General features: G+C 38.1%; 1 protein-coding gene across 4 annotated transcripts in view; it reads left to right on the top strand.

Annotated features, from left to right (window-relative positions):
* The first annotated feature begins 412 nt into the window (after positions 1–412).
* The window catches only part of UBXN8 (UBX domain protein 8), a 29,572-nt gene continuing 7,183 nt past the window's right edge, over positions 413–22,801 (top strand). Inside the window, exons 1-6 of one of the 4 annotated variants that reach the window (XM_049631656.1) lie at positions 417–844; positions 8,307–8,429; positions 11,493–11,563; positions 16,652–16,774; positions 19,375–19,515; positions 21,314–21,355. In XM_049631656.1, the coding sequence (XP_049487613.1) occupies positions 757–844; positions 8,307–8,429; positions 11,493–11,563; positions 16,652–16,774; positions 19,375–19,515; positions 21,314–21,355 (588 nt within the window). In that variant the 5' untranslated portion in view covers positions 417–756. Of the gene's footprint in view, positions 845–8,306; positions 8,430–11,492; positions 11,564–16,651; positions 16,775–19,374; positions 19,516–21,313; positions 21,356–22,801 lie in introns of all 4 variants that reach the window. The other 3 variants (XM_049631658.1, XM_049631659.1, XM_049631657.1) reach the window with 3 other exon arrangements.

The raw sequence follows: 22,801 nt of genomic DNA, 5'->3' as shown, positions 1-22,801 counted from the left end.
TTAACTGAGTTGTAGTTTGGCAGAAGCGCCACGGAGGTAAGTCATGGGATGGCAATGAGGTCATAGAACTGTGAGGCCAAACTTAGTCATTAACAATAACACCTATTGGCAAAACTGAGACGCAGACCAAGGGGTAGTGGGACTCCAAGGGTCTCCAGGATCTCGAATTAGGTGCCAGGCCCCACTTTACAAGCATCTTCCCACAGTAATAAGAGGCCGCAGACGAGGCCGGGAACCGTTAGGATGATAAGGAAGGTGCTTCAGCAGAGGAGTGCTTAGTAGCTCCGACCCAAAGCCCGCAGTCGCCTCCTAGGACACAAGGCCGAGGCGCGGGGCTGCCTTCTCACAGCGTCAACAGCCCGTACACTTTTCTCTTCCGGTACATTTTACTCTTGAGTTCTTTTTCACAGCTTCCACAGAGTCCAAAAGGGCGAGCGCTGCGGGCCTTGACTCTGGGGAGCTGCCGCGCTAGCGCCCAAGCTTCGCTTTCACAAGATTGGGCTAGGCGGGCTGCCAGAATGCTTATCTCTCCGGGACACCATGTGACGTGGGGGGAATGACTTGCATTTCTAATAACATAAGGCTACAGACTATGAATTCAAAACAGGGGCTTATCTCAGTCGAACCAACCGCCGGGCTTCAGGGTCTAGCTCTCCCCGAAAACCCCTCCCATAGCAAGGGCTCCACATCACCTTCCAACAGAAGGCGCAACCGGAAGGGGAGGGCCTCCCGCCCTGACGCGGGGCTCCCGCTATCATGGCTTCTCGTGGGGTCGTTGGCATTTTCCTCTTTTCTGCTCTCCCCCTCTTGTGTCTAGAGCTCCGGCGTGGGATCCCGGATCTAGGTAACTGTTGACTTTTTCCTTCTGACGCTCGCATCCGCGTAACTATCCCATGAATGTTGCGTAAGGTTCCAGTCTCATGGCCACGTCGCCTCCGTGCGGCTTAGACTACGACTCCCAGGCTGCATAGCGCCTTCCTCTCTTCCGGCGCCGGGGCCCCACTTCAGGGAGCAAGACCCTCAGGGCTTTGAGGAGGCTGACTTCTCTTCGCAGAGAAAGTGTCTTTCCAGTTTTGTGTGCAAGGAGACAGAAGCTGGCAGAAAGCACAGGAACATATGTAGACACTACTTTCATATTGTTTTGAACGCTTACAAGGAAACAGGTGACGTGATGTAGGCCTTCTGAGGAATTTAAGCAGAGATTTAAATTATACGAAGCCTGGGTCAAAAACATTCTAGACCAAAGGAATTGACAAATTGGAGAAAAAGGATGAAGACCACTGTGGATGGATCAGGAAGACTAAAGGGGAGAGTGGATCGAGTTAATAACATTCACTGACCACCTCTTATAAACCTAACTCTAAGTGCTGTTTATTCATTATTTCTTCCAGTCTGTATTATAACCATGGTGTGGGTGGGGTATAATCCCCATTTTACACTTGAGGAAACTGAGATTTAGGGAGGGTTATTGGAGGGGCGCCTGGCTGGCTCAGTCAGTAGAGCATGTGACTCATGATCTTGGGATGGTGAGTTCAAGCCCCACTTTGGCCCTAGGGATTACTGGATAGATGGATGGATGATGGGTGCAGATATAGATAGATAGTCGTTGGATTCTGTGGAGGATGTTTTGGAGGGAGGCTGTAGTGGAAGCAGTGGAGCAAGTGAGGCTCTAGAAGTAGACAAGTAGTGATGATGGCCTGGACTAGGATGATAACAGCGATGGAGTGTGCACAGATTTGGGATATTTACAAAGTAGAATCCACAGGATTTGTGGATGGATTAATGTTTGGGTGAGGGAAAGGAGGGATTCAAGGATAACTCCTTCAAGTGAAGTTGAACAACCCTAAGTACTTGGTAGTGCCCGGGATAAAAGGGAAACTGAGAGGAAAATGGTGGGCCCATGGAGAATCAGTCCTTTTTTGGATATGTTAGTCATGGGTTTACATGCATGTATCCCTTATACTCATTTCTAAAGTTTGAGATCCTGATGAAACTTAGCTTTGTATATATCCTCTCTCCCCACTCAGGTACTTGGAAATGTTGCTTGAAATAACTTAAAATGCTTTTTTAAAAAATCTTCAAAGTCCTTTTAGAAGCCTCCTACTCACTCAGTCTATATAGGAATCTAACAAGACCTTTATCCAAATGATATACAGAAATGTTAAATTCACGCTTATCTAGTCCAGAATTTACATGCTCCCCCTCTTGTCTTTTCAGCATCCACCTCTGTTCTGTTAATTTAGAATCTCTTCTACTTTGCACTAACGTTTAAGTCACTGATCAATGAGAAGGTAGTTATGGAAGGTTGCAGAAGGAAATCTCACATAATCAGCTTTGACAACAGGAAAATATGCTTTTTGAAGGCAGAGACCACATCTAATCTGTTTTTGTGTTCCCATCAAATATCACAATGCCTATTTTATTTATTTTTTAATTTTTTTTCTTTTTTAAAATAGGCTCCATGCCCAATTGGGGGCTTAAAGTCATAATTCCAAGATCAAGAGTCTCATGCTCTACCGATTGAACCAGCCAGGTGCCCCGACAATGTCTAATTTAATAAAGCAGGCCAAAAATTCTAGAAAATGCAGCTGGACTCCTGGTAGCATCTCCATCTAGTTCCTGATTTTTTTTTACTTAATTCCTTTCTCCTAGAAACCTCTCAGTTGTGAACTGATGGTTGTTTACTTTGGTTTCTTTCTTTTTTTTTTTTTTAAGATTTTATTATTATCTTTTTTTAAGTTCATTTTATTTATTTTGGGAGGGACGGAGAGAGTATGAGTGGATGAGGGGCAGAGAGAACGGGAGAGAGGGAATCCCAAACAGGCTCTGTGCTGTCAGCGCAGGGCCTGACAAAGGGCCTGATCCCACGAACCAAGAGATCATGACCTGTGCCCAGATTGAGCTGGACCACTGACTCAACCACCTAGGCACCACTATTACTATTATTTTTTAAGAAATCTCTACACCCAATGTGGGGCTCAAACTTAGAACCCTGAGATTAAGAGTCTCATGCTCTATCAGCTGAACCAGCCAGGTACCCCTGCTTTGCTTTCTTGATATTTGTTTTCCAGATATCCAGTAACAGTATATACTTATAGATACTTTTAGCTGGGGCTGCTAATTGGAAAACTAGAATTCCTAGACCCATTCATTCAACTGGGCTGTATTTTTGGACAAACATTGAAAAATGGTTCCTATCTTTTTTCTACTGTGTAAAAGCCTTCATTGTCAGTACATTTTTACTTGTACTTAAAGCTAAATATTTTATTAAAAAAAATTTTTTTTAATGTTTATTTATTTTTGAGAAACAGAGAGAGAAAGAGAGACAGACAGAGTATGAGCAGGGGAGGGGCAGAGAGAGAGGGAGATACAGAATCCAAAGCAAGCTCCAGGCTCTGAGCTATCAGCGCAGAGCCCGTCTCGGGGCTCTAACTCCCAGACCACGAGATCCTGACTGGAGCCGAAGCCGGCTGCTTAACCAACTGAGCCAGCCAGGCACATCAAGCTAAGTATTTTAATGCTGCTTCCTCACATTTGTTACTCTTTGAAGTGTCTTGCACATGGGCTCTTGAGAATATGGACCAAAAAAACCCCCAAAAAGCCAATTTAATAAAAAAAGTTTTACTTGAAAGACGTAAACAAACATAAGTCTAGTTCTTTTATATTCCCATATGATGTTTGCAAATTGCTTGCTTGTTAGAACAAAAAGCAGTATCGTGGAACATAAATCCCATAACTCAGTGGTTTCTCTAAATACCAATACTCTAGGTATTAAATTACTTTTGTAATAGCCAAAATACCCTAGATTTGATTAGATGTTGTTTTGAACAACTCTTGAATCAACAGCTAATGCTGGCAAAAAGTTGGAGGACTGTGAGGCAAAACAAAAGAAGTATTTAAACAGCTTTAAGTTGCTTTATTTTTAAAGGATAAAATATATATTGAGGCTTTTTTTTTTTAGGTTTTTTTTTTATTTTGAGAGAGAGGGCACACCAGCGGGTAGGGGCAGAGACAGAAGGAGAGAGGATCTGAAGAAGGCTCCCCACTGTTGTTTAGAGCCTGGTGCAGGCTCACGAACCATGAGATCATGACCTGAGCTGAAACCAAGAGTTAGATGCTTAACTGACTGAGCCACCCAGTCACCTCTAAATATTGGTTTTCAGTTAAAATAAAATATTTATCACAAGTGTAGAAAACTATACTTGAATAAAAATAAATATTTAAGTGTGTATATATAAATCATTTTTTAATCTTTAATTGACTACCAGCCCTGATCACATAGGTAAGATGGTTCTTCTGTACCTCTGTCTGGTGACTTTTGAGAACCAAAAAACTAAAAACTCCTGGAGGGTAGAAACCATTTCTAACCCAACTTTATACCTGCTCCTTCACCATTTAGCAATGGTGTGTTACACCATAAGTACTTACCATAAGTAAGTACTTACTACATTTTTTCTCATTTAATTTTCATCTTTGTTTTTAAAAGAAGACCAAATACTGAAGTTTTACTTTTTTCTAGGTGTTTATATAATGATTTTATTTTCAAATAACCGAATAAATATTGAGGAATAGAGAGGTACAGAGTTGCATAATTGAACTGTGAGAAATATGAATTTGGTGTTTTTGAATGACTGTTTTTAAGTAGAACTACAATTTGAGAGGTGCCTGGCTGGCTCAGTTGGTAGATCGTGTGACTCTTGATCTCAGGATTGTGAGTTCAAGTCCCATGTTGGGTATAGAAACTACTTAAAAAAATAAAAATAAATCTTTAAGTGAATGAATGAACAAACTAGAATTTGACAAGATGCTAATGTCACAATTTAATTCCCAATGGGACAATTTTACCTACCTCTCTGGACAGAGGGAAACCAGAATTTATGCATTATTGATAGTCATAATGTTTATAAGTATAGTCAGTCACATGAATTATACCTATATTCATAAGACCGAAGATGTTCTAAAATTGTTTTTTGAAAACTTGTTCTGGTAATAATCAACCATGATGAATTTTAGCTCACAAAGGAGAGTATGCGAAAAAAATCATAAGACAGTTGCTTAACTTTTACTATTCTTTATTACTACAAATAATCTTCTTAATGCCTTACTATTTGTTATTAGTATCAAGGAAAGTAAGGGGGATTCTACCAAACATTTAAAGAAGAGTTAACACCTATTCTTTTGAAGCTGTTCCAGAAAGCAGAAATGGAAGGAAAGCTTCCAAACTCATTCAATGAGGCCAACACTAGCTTGATTCCAAAACCAGACAAAGACCTCACTAAAAAGGAGAACTATAGACCAATTCCCTTGATGATCACGGATGCAAAAATTCTCAACAAGATACTAGCCAACCAGATCTAACAATACATTAAAAGAATTATTCACCATGATCAAGTGGGATTTATACCTGGGATGCAAGGCTGATTCAATATTCACAAATCAATGTGATACATCACATTAATAATTTTTTTTAAATGTTTATTTATTTTTGGGAGAGAGACAGAGTGTGAGTGGGGGAGGAGCGGAGAGAGAGGGAGACACAGAATCTGAAGCAGGCTCCAGGCTCTGAGCTGTCAGCACAGAGCCCAATGCAGGGTTCGAACTCACGAACCGTGAGATCATGACCTGAGCTGAAGTCGGATGCTTACTGACTGAGCCACCCAGGCATCCTGATACATCACATTAATAAAAGAAAGAGTAAGAACCACATGATCCTCTCAAAAGATGCAGAGAAAGTATTTGACAAAATACAGCATCCTTTCTTGATAAAAACCCTCAAGAAAGTAGGGATAGAAGGATCATACCTCAAGATCATAAAGCCATATATGAAAGACCCACCGCTAATATCATCCTCAATGGGGAAAAACACATCTTTCCCCCTAAAGTCAGGAACACAAGAATGTCCATTCTCACCACTGTTATTCAAAATAGTGTTGAAAGTCCTAGCATCAACAGTCAGACAACACAAAGAAATAAAAGGCATCCAAATAGACAAGAAGGAAGTCAAACTTTCACTCTTCACAGATGACAATATTCTATGTGGAAAACCCAAAAGATTCCACTAAAAAACTGCTAAAACTTATCTATGAATTCAGCAAAGTCTCAGGATATAACATCAATACACAGAAATCAGTTGCATTTCTCTACAACAATAATGAAGCAGCAGAAAGAGAAATCAAGGTACCGATCCCATTTTCAGTTACATCAAAAATCATGAGATACCTAGGAATAAACCTAACCAAAGAAGTGAAAAATCTGTACACTGAAAACTATTAGAAAGCTTATGAAAGAAATTGAAGAAGACACAAAAAAATGGAAAAACATTCCATGCTCATGGATTGGAAGAATATTGTTAAAATGTCGATACTACCCAAAGCAATCTACATATTCAATGCAATCCCTATCAAAATAACACCAACATTCTTCACAGAGGTAGTACAAACAATCCTAAAATTTGTATGGAAGTAGAAAAGACCCCAAATAGCCAAAGCAATCCTAAAAAAGAAAACCAAGGCTGGAGGCATCACAATTCCAGACTTCAAGATGCATTACAAAGTTGTAATTATCAAGACAGTATGGTACTGGCACAAAACAGACACATGGATCAATGGAACAGAATAGAGAATCCAGAAATGGACCCACAAACATACGCCCAACTGATGTTTGACAAAGCAGGAAAGAATATCCAATGGAATAAAGACAGTCTTTTTAGCAAATGGTGTTGGAAAAACTGGACAGCAACATGTAAATGAATGAACCTGGATCACGTTCTTATACCATACACTAAAATAAACTCAAAATGGATGAAAGACCTAAATGTAAGACAGGAAGCCATCAAAATCTTAGAGGAGAAAGCAGGCAAAAACCTCTTTTATCTTGGCCACAGCAATTTCTTACTTAACACGTATCCGGAGGCAAAGGAAACAAAAGCAAAAATGAACTATTGGGACCTCATCAAAATAAAAACTTTCTGCACAGTGAAGGAAACAATCAGCAAAACTAAAAGGCAACTGACAGAATGGGAGAACGTATTTGCAAATGACATATCAGATAAAAGGTTAGTATCTAAAAATCTATGAAGAACTTATCAAACTCAACACCCAAAAAACATGATCCAGTGAAGAAATGGGCAAAAGACACTTTTGCATGATTAGACACTTTTGCAAAGAAGATATCCAGATGGCTAACAGACACATGAAAAAATGCTCAGCATCACTCATCATCAGGGAAATACAAATGAAAACCACAATGAGATACCACCTCACACCTTTAAGAATGGCTAACATTAACAACTCAGGCAATGACAGATGTTGACAAGGATGAGGAGAAAGAGGAACCCTTTTGCGTTGCTGGTGGGAATACAAACTGGTGCAGCCACTCTGGAAAACTGTATGGAGGTTCCTCAAAAAATCAAAACTAGAACTACCCTATGACCCAGCAATTGCACTGCTAGGTATTTACCTAAAGGGTACAGATGTCCTGTTTCAAAGGGGCACATGCACCCCAATGTTTATAGCAGTGCTATTGAGAGTAGCCAAAGTTCATTGACTGATGAATGGATAAAGAGGATGTGGTATACAATGAAATATTACTCGGCAGTCAAAAATAATGAAGTCTTGCTATTTGCAACAATGTGGATGGAACTAGAGTGTATTATGCTAAGTGAAATTAGAGAAAGACAAATATCATACATATGACTTCCCTCGTGGCATTTAAGATACAAAATAGATGAATATAAGGGAAGCAAAAATAATATGAAAACGGAGAGGGACAAAACAGACTTTTTTTTTTAAGTTTATTTATTTTGAGAGAGAGAGAGAATGCAAACAGGGGAGGGGGAGAGAGAGAGCGAGAGCGAGAGAATCCAAAGGAGGGCACAGAGCCCAATGCAGGTCTTAAACTCATGAACCGTGAGATCATGACCTGAGCTGAAACCAATAGTTTGACGCTTAATTGACTGAGCTACCTAGGTGCCCCAAAACATAAGAGACTCTTAAATACAGAGAACAAACTGAGGGTTGCTGGAGGGGTTTTGGGTGGGGGGGATGGGCTAAATGGGCAAGGGTCATTAAGGAGGACACTTGTTGAGATGAGCACTGGGTGTTATATGTAGGGGATGAATCACTGGGATTCTACTCCTGAAATCACAATTGCACTGTATGCTAACTAACTTGGATATAAATTTTAAAAAATAATATAAATTTAATTTAAAATTTTAATTTTAATATAAATTAATATAAATTAAAATTTTTAAAAAGGAAAATATTTTGAATTTTAATTATTATTCTTTTTTTTCTTACTTTTTTAAGGAGTTAAAGATCTAATTTTGCTGTGTGGCCGGGTTTTCTTACTACTTGCTCTTCTTACTTTAATTATTTCTGTGACTACCTCATGGCTTAATTCATTTAAATCTTCCCAAGTATATCTGAAAGGTAAGTTTATTGTTTATGCTACCCTTTTATAATTTTCTACTCTTCAGAGTATTTATTATTTATTCTAGGATTTTGCATAATTAGAACCATTTACTGTTAATTTGTGACATATAATTTCAGCTGATCATTACTTTAGTCTTGATTTTTAACAGACTATAAATCCCAACATTTTTGTGGGAAATTGTACATTATCCTTGTATACACATTTGAAACGATAGCATTTCTATATTGATACATTGCAAATTCTCTGATTTTAAATTGTGCAGTTTCATTGTTCTTTGAGGTTTATGTTTTCAGTTTATAAACTATTCAACAAATGGTCATGTTTTCTACCGTTAATCTGTAGAGGCTTTTCAACCTAATTTATTTTTCCTTTCACTTTGGCAGTTTTTGTTTACACACTTACCTGTAGAGTTAAGTGCTTACTCTTAATTTTAGGAAACCATGCTTGTTCTTATTTTATGTTTGATAAGCAAAAAATTTTACTGTAATTTTGGTAAGTAAAAATTTGTCAAAGCCTTTGACAATGTTAAAAGTGTTAGAAGCCTTTTAAAACAATATTGTAGTTCACTTCAGAAAAGATGAATCCTAAAACTAAAGCCTGAATTTTTACATCCTTTTACAAAGAAGCTTGCCAATAGTGATTTTGGTACATTGTGTTTCATTTTGCTACTTATTTAAATGTAAATAAATGACAGGAAAATAAGCAGTGCTTAATTTATAGCCTTTCCAAATTAACCATGAATATAACCATAATCCTAAAAGGTTATACTGTTCAACCCAAACATAAAAGACAATCTAGATGTTTTAGGGTCTCTCAATCATAGATTTTTGAAATTCTTTTCTTCTTTTGGTAAATTATTTGATGTCTTATACTTCAAATTATCCATTGGAAAATTAAATAAGAGCATTGTAACTTCTCTTGGAAATTTTGTGTTAAGTGCATTTGACATCAGGAGGATATTTGCTGCAGGCATTAAATGGTCAAATAGTCTATATTTTATAAATAAGGGAAACGTGTATTTGACATAGTTTTTGTAGTTTAAATTGTACCTTTTTATTGTTGGAGTGTACATCATTCTGGTGCATTTACGGATTAATGATTTTGAGACATAGTCATCACTGAAGGCTAAAACTATTTAAGAAGTAATTAAGACTATATAAAGTGCTTAATTATTGTCAGATTTCCTTTAAATGAGTAAAAAATCCGCATATTTATACACTTTGTATCTTCCCTAGTGTCATCAGATATTGAGATACAAGACTTCAGATTCATCCAAAACTTTAATCCTCCGTGTTTTGTAAAGATTTGCATGATGAAGTGTATCACAGGTTCAGAAGCAGTCAGTTCTCAGTGGCTTTAAGGATTAAAGACTTTTGGGGAACCTATTTGGCTCAGTCAGTAGAGCATGTGACTCTTGATCTCAGGGTCATGAGTTCAAGTCCCATGCTGGGTGTGGAGCCTACTTAAAAAGAAAAAAGGGATTAAAGCCCCTTAATCACCTGCTGTTGAGTTATTTAGAAACTATATTCTTTGATTCAGAGTCAGAAGGGGGAGTCTTAAGATCACTAAGTCTAACTCATCACATAGCAAGTTAGTGGCCAGACTAGACCTTCTGCTTTCCTATGTGCTTTGCTGCCCTAATCTTTCCTTAATAAACTTGAGGATATATTTATTGCCAGGAGAGAAAGTTGTTGACAGAAAGGAACACTCCTATTTAAGGAGCCAGGCAGGTTAAAGGATGTATTTTCCAAAAAGATGTCTAATTCCTCAAGGGAATGCAGTTAAATGAAATTAATTCAAATGAAACTTAGTGTACCTAGAATAAAAAAGGTTATATAACAGCAAAAATTCTTTCTCTTGCCATTCAGTGGCTAATAACCTAATATTGGTTCAGTCATGGGAGTTTCCAAGCAAACTCCACTTTTGGGATCTAGGCATGTTGCTTATATGTGTGTATGAATTTTTTTTAAAGCTTTTTTTTTTTTTTTTTTTTTTTTTTGAGAGAGAGAGAGGGGGGGAGACGTAGAGAGAGAGGGAGAGAAGGAATCCCAAGTAGGCTCCACACCATCAGTGCAAAGCCTGACTTGGGGCTCAAATCCACGAACTGTGGGATCACCTGAGCCGAAACCAAGAGTCAGAGGCTCAACCCACTGAGCCACCCAAGTGCCCCGTATGTTTTGTTTTTTTTTTTTAAAGTAGGCTCCGTGCCCCAGTGTGGGGCTTGAACTCATGACCCTGGGATGAAGTCAGATGCTCTACCCACTGAGCCAGCCAGGTGCCCCTTTATTTATTTTTAAAAGACTTTATTTTTAAGTAATCTGTATACCTAATGTGGGGTTCAAACTCACAACCCCGAGATCAAGAGTCACACATGGCGCGCCTGGGTGGCCCAGTTGGTTTAGCATCCAATTTCAGCTCAGGTCATGATCTCGCAGTTTGTGAGTTCGAGCCCCACATCGGGCTCTGCTGAGAGCTCAGAGCCTGGAGCCTGCTTCAGATTCTGTGTCTCCCTCCCTCTCTGCCCCTCCCCTGCTCACACTCTTGTCTCTCTTTCATTCAAAAATAACTAAACATTTAAAAAAAAAAAAAAACAAAAAAGAGTTGCACACTCCACTAACTGAGTTAACCAGGCGCCCAGGTATGATGCTTTTACTGTCATGTCAAGGGTGACCAAATGGCACACATGCCTACAGGGCAGCATTCTCCACTTCATGTGCAGAAATGGGCTTTCATGCCATGTCTTGGAGCTGCTGAAGCCCTAGCATGAAAAATCCAATATAATCATTCTTGAAGACTCCTCACCAAAACTATGACATATGATATTAATGAATGTTAGAGAATTTTTGTTTCAGAACAGACCGTTTCTTACAGATTTTACTTGTGGATTTCTTTGTTTGAACTGTCTGCATGTACCTCATTTTCATCGTTTGAAAAACACAGTCTGTTTTTTGAAGGCTCGTCTCTCCCAAAATATTACCTACAGACTACTTTCAGAAAAAAGAGCATTCAACTTACGATATTTGGGAATTAAAAAGCATTTTTATGTTTTGATGTCTTAGAAGAAGAAGAGAAGAATGAAAAAAGGCAAAAACTTGTCAGGAAAAAACAACAAGAGGCACAGGGTGAAAAGGTAAAGCATAATTTTTAGAGAGTATATATAAAGAGAATACAGAACATCTTGGGGCATTTAAAATCGAGGTCTGTTGCTTTCTGCATTTGTGCTTGGACTTTTTTTTTTTAAGTTTATTTATTTTGAAAGAGAGAGAGAACATGCTCACATGTGAGAGTGGGGGGCAGGATGCAGAGAGAGAGGAGAGAGGTAATCCCAAACAGGTTCTGTGTTCTCAGTGCAGAGCCTGACTGGGGGTCAAACTCACGAACTGTAAGATCATGACTTCAGCTGAAATCCAGAATCAGACGCTTAACTGACTAAGCCACCCAGGTGCCCCATGAGCTCAGATTTTTTAATTATTGAGGTCAAATTCACATGACTTAAAATTAACCAATTAAAAAAAATTAACCAATTTAAAATGTACAATTCAGTGGCATTTAGAACATTCGCAGTGTTATGCAATCACTACCTCTCTCTAGTGAGTGCCCAATGTGGGGCTTGAACTCATGACCCTGGGATGACCAAAACATTTTCTTTACCCCAAAACCTCTCTCTAGTGAGTGCCCAATGTGGGGCTTGAACTCATGACCCTGAAATGACCAAAACATTTTCTTTACCCCAAAACAAGACCCCGTACCTATTAAATAGTCACTTCTCCATTCCCACTCCTGTCCTTTGGCAACTATGTCTGCTTTCTGTTTATATGGATTTATGTATTCTGGATATTTCATTTGAGTGGAATCACATAATATGTGACCTTTTGTGTTTGCCTTCTTTCACTTAGAATAATGTTTTCTGGGGTTCATCCATATACATGTATCAGTACCTCATTCCTTTTTTGCGGGTAAATAATATTGCATTGTATGGATGTATCAAAACTTGTTTATCAGGGGCGCCTGGGTGGCTCAGTCGGTTAAGCGGCCGACTTCGGCTCAGGTCATGATCTCGTGGTCCGTGAGCTCGAGCCCCACGTTGGGCTCTGTGCTGACAGCTCAGAGCCTGGAGCCTGTTTCGGATTCTGTATCTCCCTCTCTCTGACCCTCCCCCGTTCATGCTCTGTCTCTCTCTGTCTCAAAAATAAATAAACGTTAAAAAAAAATTAAAAAAAAAACTTGTTTATCAGTTCATTTGCTGATGCACATTTAGGTTGTTTCCACCTTTGGGCTGTTGTGAATAGTGCTGCTATGAATATTTGGACACAATTCTTTGAGTACCTGTTTTCAGTTCTTTTGGGTATATATATATAGGAGTGGAATTGCTGGGTCATCTGGTAATTCTGTGTTTACTTTTTTGAGGAACCACCAAACTGTTCTCTACACCAGCTATTCCATTTTATATTCTCACCAATTTCTGAGGGTCCCAATTTCTCCATTTCCTCACGGACATATATTTTCCCACCCCCACCTCCTTTTAAATATTCATTGTAGTGGTGCCTGGGTGGCTCAGTTGGTTAGGTGTCTGACTCTTGATTTTGGCTCAGATCTTGAGGTTCGTGAGTTCAAGCCCTGTGTCCCTGCCTGGGATTTTCTCTCTCTGCCTCTTTCTTTGCCCCTTCCATGTACTCTCTCTCTCAAAATAAACAATAAATTCTCATTGTGATGAGCATGAAGTGGTATCACATTGTGGTTTTGATTTGCATTTCCCTAATGACTAATAATGTTGAACGTCTTTTCATATGCTTGCTGGAGAATGTCTATTCTTATGTCTTCTCTGCAGAAATGTCTGTTCAAGTTCTTTGCCCATTTTTGGGTTGTGTTGTCTTTTTTTTTTTTTTTAAATGAGAGTTCTTTATGTATTCTGGATACTAGACTCTTATCAGATACATAATTTCCAAGTATTTTCTCCAATTGTGTGGGTTCTCTTCATTATTTTGATATTATCCATTGATGCACAAAAGTTTTGATGAAATCCAGTTATTTTTGTTGCTCATGCTTTTGGTGTCCATTGCCAAATCCATTGTCCCTCTAAGAATCCATTGCCAAATTGAAAGCCATGATGATTTACCCCTATATATTTTCTTTCAAGAGTTGTATAGTTGTAAAAAGAAAAAAAAAAGAGTTGTATAGTTGTAGCTTTTATATTTAGGTTACTAATCCACTTTGAGTATATAGTGTGTATATATTTTTGTATATAGTGTGAGGTGGGGATTCAGTTTCTTTTTTAATATTGTTTTGGCTATTTGGGGCTCTTTACACTTTCAAATAAATTTGAGTTGGCTTTTCCATTTCTGTAAAAAAGGCCTTTGTGATTTTTGAGAAGGATTACATCAAAATCCATAGATTGCTTTGGGTAGTTTTGACATTTTATATTAAGTCTTCCTTGCTTTGCCTCGTATTGACATCTTAATGATATTAAAACTTTCAACCATAAGCCTGTAATGTCTTTCCACTTATTTATATCTTTAATTTCTTCCAACAATGTTTTATAGGTTTCAGTGTACATAGTTACCCTTTTGGCTAAATTTATTTCTACGTATTTTATTTTGGATGCTGTTTTAAATGTAATTGTGGTTTTAATTTCCTTTTTTTACTTTTCATTGCTAGTGTATAGAAATACAAATGGTTTTTCTGTGTTGATCTTGTACCCTGCACTTTGTTTATTATTTATTAGCTCTAATGATTGCTGTGCATGGATTCTTTGGATTTTCTATTAAGGCAAACCTTATTTTATTGTACTTCATTTTATTGTGCTTTGCAGATACAGGTTTTTGTTTTTGTTTTTGTTTTTGTTTTACATATTGAATGTTTATGGCAACCCTACATTGAGCAAGTCTATTGGTGCCATTTTTTTCTAACAGCATTTGCTCACTTCGTGTCTCTGTGTTATATTTTGGTAATTGTCACAATATTTCAAATGTTTTATTATTATGTTTTTTATGGTAATCTGTGATCAGTGATTGCAACTCAATGAAAGCTCAGATAATGGTTAGCATTTTTTAACAAAAAAGTATTTTTTAATTAAGGCATGTACTTTTTTGTAGACCTAATGCTATTGCACACTTAGTAGACTACAGTATAGTATAAACATAACTTTTTTTAAGTTTATTTATTTTGAGAGAGAAAGCACAAGTGGGGGAGGAGCAGAGACAAGGAAAGAGAGAGAACCAGCAGGGGTGGGGCAGAGAGAGAGGGGAAGAGAGAGAATCCCAAGCAGGCTCTACACTGTTAGCACAGAGCCTGATTTGGGGCTCAAACCCACAAACCATGAGATCATGACCTGAGCCGAAACCAAGAGTCGGACACTTAACTGACTGAGCCACCCAGGCATCCCTAAACATAACTTTTATATGCACTGGGAAACCAGAAAATTAATTTGACTTGCTTTATTGTGATATTTACTTTATTGCAAACTGACCTTCAATATCTCTAATATATGCCTATATAAGATCATGTCATCTGAGAATAGTGATAGTTTTACTTCCTCCTTTCCAAAACGGTGTTTGTTTATTTTTCTTGCCTATTGCTCTAGCTAAAATTTCTAAAAGGTGTTGAATAGTAGTGGTGAAAGCCAGCATCCTTGTGTTGTTCCTGGTCTTAGAAAGCTTTTAGTCTTTCACCACTGAATGTGATGTTAGCTATGGGTTTTTTCTAGCTACTCGTTATGTTGAGCAAGTTCCTTCCTATTCCTAGTTTCTGAGTATTTTTATCATAAAGAGTGTTGAGTTTTGTCAAATGTTTTTTCCTTATCAATTGAGATGATCATGTATTTTTTCCCCTTTGTTTTATTGATATGTATTACACTGATTGATTTTCTTATGTTGAAACGTCTTGCATTCTTGGGATGAATCACACATAGCTGGTATATAATCCTTTCAGTATGTTTTTGGATTCAGTTTGCTAGAATTTTGTTGAGGATTTTTGCATCTACATAAGAGATACTGGTTTGTACTAGTCTTGTAGTGTCTTTGCCTGGCTTTGGTATCAGGATGATGTTGACCTCATGTAATTAATTAGGAACTGTTCTTACTTTTATTTTTTGGAGTGTCAACAAGACAGTGTTAACTCTTCTTTAAAGGTTTGATAGAAGAGCACCTGGGTAGCCCGGTTGGTTGAGCATCCCACTTCTGCTCAGGCCATGATCTTGAAGTTCGTGGGTTCGGGCCTTGAGTGAGCTGACAGCTCAGAGCCTGGCACCTGCTTCAGATTCTGTGTCTCTCCCTCTCTCTGCCCCTCCTCCACTTGTGTACACACACATGCACACGCTCTCTCTCTCTCAAAAATAGATAAACATTAAAAAATGTTTAAAGATTTGATAGAATTCACCTGTGAATCTACTTTTCTTTACTGGGAGGCTTTTAATTACTGATTCAATATCTTGTTAGGTATGTTGAGATTTCTTAATTCTTCTTGAGTCAGTTTAGGCAATTTGTATGTTTCTAGGAGTTTGTCCACTTCATCTTGGTTTTCTGAATTGTTGGTTTACAGTTGTTCACAATATTCTTTTTCTGGGGTGCCTGGGTGGTTCACTTGGTTGAGCGTCCAACTCTTGACTTCAGCTCAGGTCATGATTTTGAAGTTTGTGAGTTCAAGCCCCACGTTGGTCTCTGCGCTGACAGTGCAAGCCTGCTTGGGATTCTGTCTCCCTCTCTATCTGCCCCTCCCTCCCAAAAAGTAAATAAATAAACTTATAAAAATAAAAACAAAAAAACCCCACCAGAATCTCCCATTTCTTTTAAGCCCAAAAATATTTTCTACTTTACTATGATTAAGCTGTTCATTAACACTTTTCCAAGTGACTTCTTGCCTTGGGCATTGTGCCTTGAACAAATGGCTTTGACTTTAAGCTCCTAGAAGCCAAGCATCACATCCTATGCATCTTTGTATCCCTAGCTCGTAGTAAGTTTTTGTTGCACTGAAAACACATTAAAATATCTAGAGGCCAACTGCCAAATAAGCATAAGCATAGAACATTTGTTTTTATCTGCTTTAGGTATATATGCAGATTTTTAGAGAGTGATGTAAAAGGAGGATGCTGCTTTTTTGACAAAATTTAGTGTGAAAGAAAACACAAATTTGTTAACCTGTTTCTTATTTACAACTTTATAGACCATGGAAGATCTTTGGAATGTTATGGTAATAACACCTCATTTATTATTTTTTTTAATAGGTCAGCAGATACATAGAGAATGTTCTAAAACCTCACCAGGAGATGAAATTGAGAAAACTGGAAGAGCGCTTTTATCAGATGACGGGTGAAACTTGGAAATTAAGCAATGGTCATAAACTTGGGGTTAGAAAATAGTCTCACTTTATATTTTGAATTCTGCTACTACATACATACATGCAATATATGTATATGACATATAATGTAAAAGTACATATAATGTACAAGCATATTACATATTTGGGTTTTTAAAATTTCGAATGATGTTAAACTGGTCTGGTTTTTAGGAATCTTTATTGCTAATGATGGTACATAGAGCATATTTGTGTGTTGAAGGCTTAAGTGCTTTTGGTGCCCAAAGAGCATATAACCTAGATGTTTGAGAAGCTCTAACATAAAGTTGTCTTTGAGAAAACTGTTGACCAATCACCATATTTTATATGAAGAAATTCAGATCTTTCCTTAAGATCTCCAAGGTATGACAAGCTCACATTATACTCATTATGTTTCGCTCTGTTTCTATAAAGCCAGATTAACCTTTGACTCTTTTTTCCTTTGGCATTGAGTATGAACTTTTGTCATTTGCTAATGGTAGTTTTCAGCTCAAAGTTTTTTTACAGAGGAAAAACGATATTCATAAAGGAATTAAGTTTTAGGGGTGGCTGCCTGGCTCAGTTGGTAGACCATGCAACTCTTAATCTCAGGGCCATGAGTTCAAGCTCCCCCATGTTGGACCTGGAGCCTACCTAAAAAAAAAAAAAAAAAAAAATTAAGTTTGAGAGTAACTAGTCAGAGATTTTATGTGTAAGATCATTCCTGTCCCAAAGACTTTTTGGGTTTTTTTGCTTTCTATTTATATTGCATCTTTTACTATCCTATAAATAAAATGATCCAGTAAAGGTTAACAGGATTCTTACTGTGAAGCTAGACATCGTTGTTATCCATTTCATAATGGTAAATATGCATCAAGGGTGGGTAATGAAATTAATGCGAAAGATGTGCAGCATGAAATGTGCCTGCTCTGTGGAGTGATGTCACTTCGGAGATGAGTTTGTCTTCTGTTCGGTTTGTCTTCTGTTCAGAAGCCTGACTTTAGCTGGCCACACCTTTTTCTCAAATGGTCACAAAGTGAATTAGTCATTCTGCCCCTTGCTTTCAGGCTATGTCTTCATGACACTAGTAGCATATATTTTAACCTAATTAGTGGGGACAACAAGAAGTCAGGGACCAAGCAGACCACTGGCATTGTTATGACTTAAGGCTCTTAGGACTATCAAGAATGTGAGAATCAGGGGGCACCTGGGTGGTTCAGTCAGTTAAGCCGGCTCAAGTCATGATCTCACAGTTTGTGAGTTTGAGCCCCGCATCTGGCTCTCTGGGCCTTTGTTCCCCTCTCTCTGCCCCTTCCCCACTGGTTTTCTCTCTATCTCTCTCAATAATAAATAAACTTAAAAAAAAAAAATGTGAGAATCAGAATGTTAATTGCTGAGAGAAAGTGTAGGCGGCAGCTGATGGAGCCTGGTACTTTGCAGTCAGCCTGTTTGGCCAGTTAACTATTGAGCATCTAGATCTCTTGACTCCCATTGCCCCTCCCCTTCCACCAGGTTTTCTTAGGATAAAGGAATAAAACAGCCCACCAAAATGGTGGCCATTTTAGTCTGATGAAGAGAACTTTTACAAGTCAGTGGATGTAGAAAAGGGTATTTTTGAACTAGTAAGTATGTATCTGAGAATTTGACATTTAAGTTAATTATCTTGGTCAGGAAAATGTTTTAATGGATAATATTAATAAAAAGTAATATGGTTTCTGGAATAAATTCCTTTGCTTTCTAAAGTGATTAATTCAAAAGGAAGATCAGAGTTTGAATCTGAGAACTAAAATATATGTAACAGGATACTTTGGCCATGTTCAACTATGGAAGTATTTCATGGTTACATACACAGACATGTTTTTACATACCTATTCTCTTTTCACAGCTTTTTAAAGCATAATCCCTTGCACTGTCTTGCATCCTTTAATGAAAGGAGAAAAGGATATCATTCAGGTTTTCTTATTTCTTCCACCCTACTAAAAACTGTGGGGATCAATTAAAATGGAAAGATGCCTCTCAGCCTTGTGTCTATCCGGGGGAGCCCCAGGGCTGGATAAGAGTAGTTTCTACAGGATGTTAAGCTCTATGTTTTCTTGTCCAAGGAAATAATGCTTTAAATTTCTGGACCTAATATTGACTAAGTGCTTTTTTTTTTTTTTTTTTTTTTTTTTTAAGTAGACTCCACACCCAATGAGAGGCTTGAACTCATGACTCTGAGATTAAGAGTTGCATGCTCTGCCAACAGAGCCAGCCAGTATTTTTTACTAAATTTTTTTTAATTAAAAAAATTATTTTTATGTTTTTATTTTATTTTTGAGAGAGAGAGACAGAGTGTGAGTTGGGGAGGGGCAGAGAGAGGGAGACACAGAATCCAAAACAGGCTCCAGGCTCTGAGCTGTCAGCGCAGAGCCTGACATGGGGCTCGAACTCACAGACTGCAAGACTGTGACCTGAGCCGAGGGGACACCCAACCGACTGAGCCACCCAGGCACCCCTGAGTTTTGTTTTGTTTTGTTTTTTAACTGAAATGTCATTTTTTACTGAAATGCCGTCAGGGTAAAAGAAAGAGCCACTGTGAATTGAACAAAGTTTATACTAGAGACTATTTAGAAATTGTCTGTTGTTTTCGACCAGGGTGATGAAGAATTGGTGCTTGAAAATGGGAGTCAGACATCTTTTGAAACATCAAACAGCAGAGAAGCAGCAAAGAGACGGAACTTGCCTAAGCCTCTAACCAAAGTTTCACCATCTGCTGAACAGCCCACGCAGAAGGAGGTTCATTACTGAATGCCTACTCATGTAATTGTATCAGTGTGCAGTAGGAATATGGTTCTCTGGGCGAGGTGGTATACTGAGTGAAGATTAGGACTGGCTTTTAATCCAGATGGTGTCTTCCCACTACCTTATAAAGGGATCAGCTTCATTAAAAACCACTTTGCTATTTGATACTAATATTAATGTTCTGAACCACACTTAGAAGGAAGCTATGAAGATAAATGACAGATTTACAAAATACTCCGTTCTTTTGAGGAAGTAATTTTATTATGTAGAAATGAAAAACGTTTACTAAGGGAAATATTCCTACAGGTAACTAAGACATGATTAACCCATATTTAGTGAGAGGCTAATATTATTAATTTTTTATTAAAAAAATTTTTTAAGATTTTATTTTTAAGCAATCTCTGCACCCAACATGGGGCTTGAACCCATAACCCCTAGATCAAGAGTTGCACGCTCTACCAATTGAGCCACCCAAGCCCCCGAGTGGCTAATATTACTAACGTGGGTAATATTTTTCTCAGTAGCCCTTCCAGGGAATGGGTTAGCAACCATTCATTTTGGAACAGTGCTGAGGTTCATTATTACTTCTGTTCTTTCAAATTTTTAATCCTTAAGTTGACCCTCACTTGGATCTGGCAAAGGTTGGAAATAAATCTCTTTGCCCTGACTCTTAAGGGATGCTGGGAGGCCATATGTTCCCTGAACATAGTTTCTAATGTGTTGCCTCTTGGTCTGAGGTTTCTTAGCCCCATAATGGGGCCTGAGGGTGGCAGTCAAGTCATTGAACTATTTCTAGCATTTCAAAAAGATCTTATGGACTAATTAAAACTTCAGGAGTCTTAGCCTTTTGTTAATAACATGAATCGTCTCATGTTGTTGGTAAATTTTGGTTGACTGTCAGGCTTTTGATACCAAAGGAAAGTAAATGGTTTATTTGATAAGATGCAGTTAATGTTGGCTAGATACAATGCTAGAAAACATGAGTCTGTGGTATTAAAAAACAAAAAGCGTCCCTGAAGGTGAAATTGTTGGTAACCCTGTTAAACGAGAGAAAATGGTCTGAACACCTGGTTTTGTAATAGATAAACAGAAATAAGGAAACATGAGTAAATCATGAAGACAACCGAAGTGAATGTTTGTTATCCAGTCCCTAGAAGTGCCAGTGAAGAAAAATACACATTTAAAATGTGTATACGTATGAACCTAAGTAACTTTGGGGTCTGTTGAACTTAATATTTATCCTCTGTGTCTTTAAATAGTATATTTTTATGTAGTGTCTTGGAATATCATAAAAATGAGATTCTTAAATATGCATAGATTGGTAGCTGTCATCCCACATCCTGTTATTATCATGTATTTAGCACAGAATGGCTTACCAAAAATGTTTAATTGAGCCCTTTCATATTGTACATTTTTATAAATGTATATTAAAAGATTTCATTGGGGTGCCTGGGTGGCAGAGTCTGTTAAGCGTCAGACTCTTGTCTCAGCTCAGGTCATGATCTCACAGTTTGAGTTCAATCCCCACATAGGGCTCTGTGCTGATGGTGTTGAGCCTGCTTGGGATTCTGTCTCTTTTTCTCTGCCCTTGCCCTGCCTGTGTGTGTGCTCGCTCTCTCTCCATCTCTCTCAAAATAAATAAATAATTAAAGAAATTTTTAAAAATAAATAAAAGATTCCATTAGGCTTAGATGTGTCTAAACTCTATATTAAAAGGAACTCTTCTCACTGAGATTATTTTTTTTTCTTCAAAATGTTTACATTCTTCTTAGTAATACTTGATTTTCTTTAGGTTCTTGATCTACCTGAAGAACCTCCTGAAACAGCTGACGAAGTAAGCTCATTTTTTTCTTTGGAAATTAAATATATTTTGTTTTCTTTAACGTCAAGTGAGTATGTCTTATCTCAGTTTGGGTTTAGAAAAAGAAGAGAGTACGCATGTTTATGTGATAGCCCTGTAATTAGGTCTGTTTTGAACGTGGTGTGATAGCAAACCTCTCAGCCTGTGTCCAGTTTTGGAGCCTGCCATCCACCGAGTGGGTCTTTAGAGCCCCCCCTACCTCATCAGGCAGAGATATGACACATGGGCTTTTCCAAAACTTTAGGTCAGCAAAGGAGTTACTTGTTTTTTTCTAGATTTTTTGTTTGTTTATTTATTTATTTTGAGAGAGACGGAGAGCAAGCAGGAGAGGGACAGAGAGAGATGGAGTCAGAGGTTCTGAAGAGGGCTCTGTACTGACCACACCGAGCCTGACGTGGGGCTCAAACCCACAAACTGTGAGATCATGACCTGAGCTGAATGCAGACGCTTAACTGACTGAGCCACCCAGGAGCCCAGGGGTTACTTTTTACTAAAAAATCAGGGACGCCTGGATGGCTCAGTCAGTTTAGGGACCAACTCTTGATTTTGACTCAAGTCACAATCCCAGGGTTGGATTGTGGGACTGAGCCCCTTGCAGGTTCCCTGATGAGCCTGGAGCCTGCTTGAGATTCTCTTTCTCCCTCTACCCCTCCCCTGCTTCTGCGCGAGCACACTCTCTCTCAAAGATAGGCAGATGACTTCAAATTGTAATTTTCCCCTTAACAAAGAGAAAATGAAGCATGCAGCTGCTGTGTAGATGTTTGAATTGAAGGATGGTTTGCTGTTTTGGGGGGCAGGGTTCAATTAACCTCCACACTGCACTGAGCTTCCATCTGCCCAGCTGCTGTGCTGCATTCTGTGCTGCCTTCCTGTGGTTGCCCAGCAGAATTTCAGACAGGTCTCTAATGTACTGGGAGCATGTGTCTTTAAAGCCATTAAGTCCTTTAGGCAAAGGGAAGCCCTGATGGTTTTCTATTTCTTAGAGCTTGGCAACTATTATACTCCTTGAAAACCAGTCGTGAGTCTGCCACTGGAAGGGTCTTAATTTTATCAACACACTTGCAACATTTCAATGGAATACTTTGGCTGTCTGAGGAAAATCCAGAAGTCATGCAAAAATAGAGAAAATGAAACATGCAGTCCAGATACTGATCCTTGAGGAGAAACACAATTAAAAAAAAAAAAAGAAAGAAAGAGAGAGAGAGAAAAAAACTTCTCATTTCTTTCTGTTATATCCAAAAAATTCATGTCTGTGATATGTCTGTCCTGACATACACCCTTCTACATTCTCACACCCATTTATAATACAGACGTAATTAGATATAGCTTAGGTTTGACTGGGAGCACCTTTTTTACTCTGGTTTTTTTTTTTTTTTTTTTTAATTTTTTTTCAACGTTTTTTTTTTTTTTTTGGGACAG

Source organism: Panthera uncia, chromosome B1 (genome assembly GCF_023721935.1).
Source record: "Panthera uncia isolate 11264 chromosome B1, Puncia_PCG_1.0, whole genome shotgun sequence".
NCBI classification, from domain to species: domain Eukaryota; kingdom Metazoa; phylum Chordata; class Mammalia; order Carnivora; family Felidae; genus Panthera; species Panthera uncia.
Note: the sequence above shows the minus strand (reverse complement) of the source record. Positions and strands in the feature narration are given on the sequence as shown.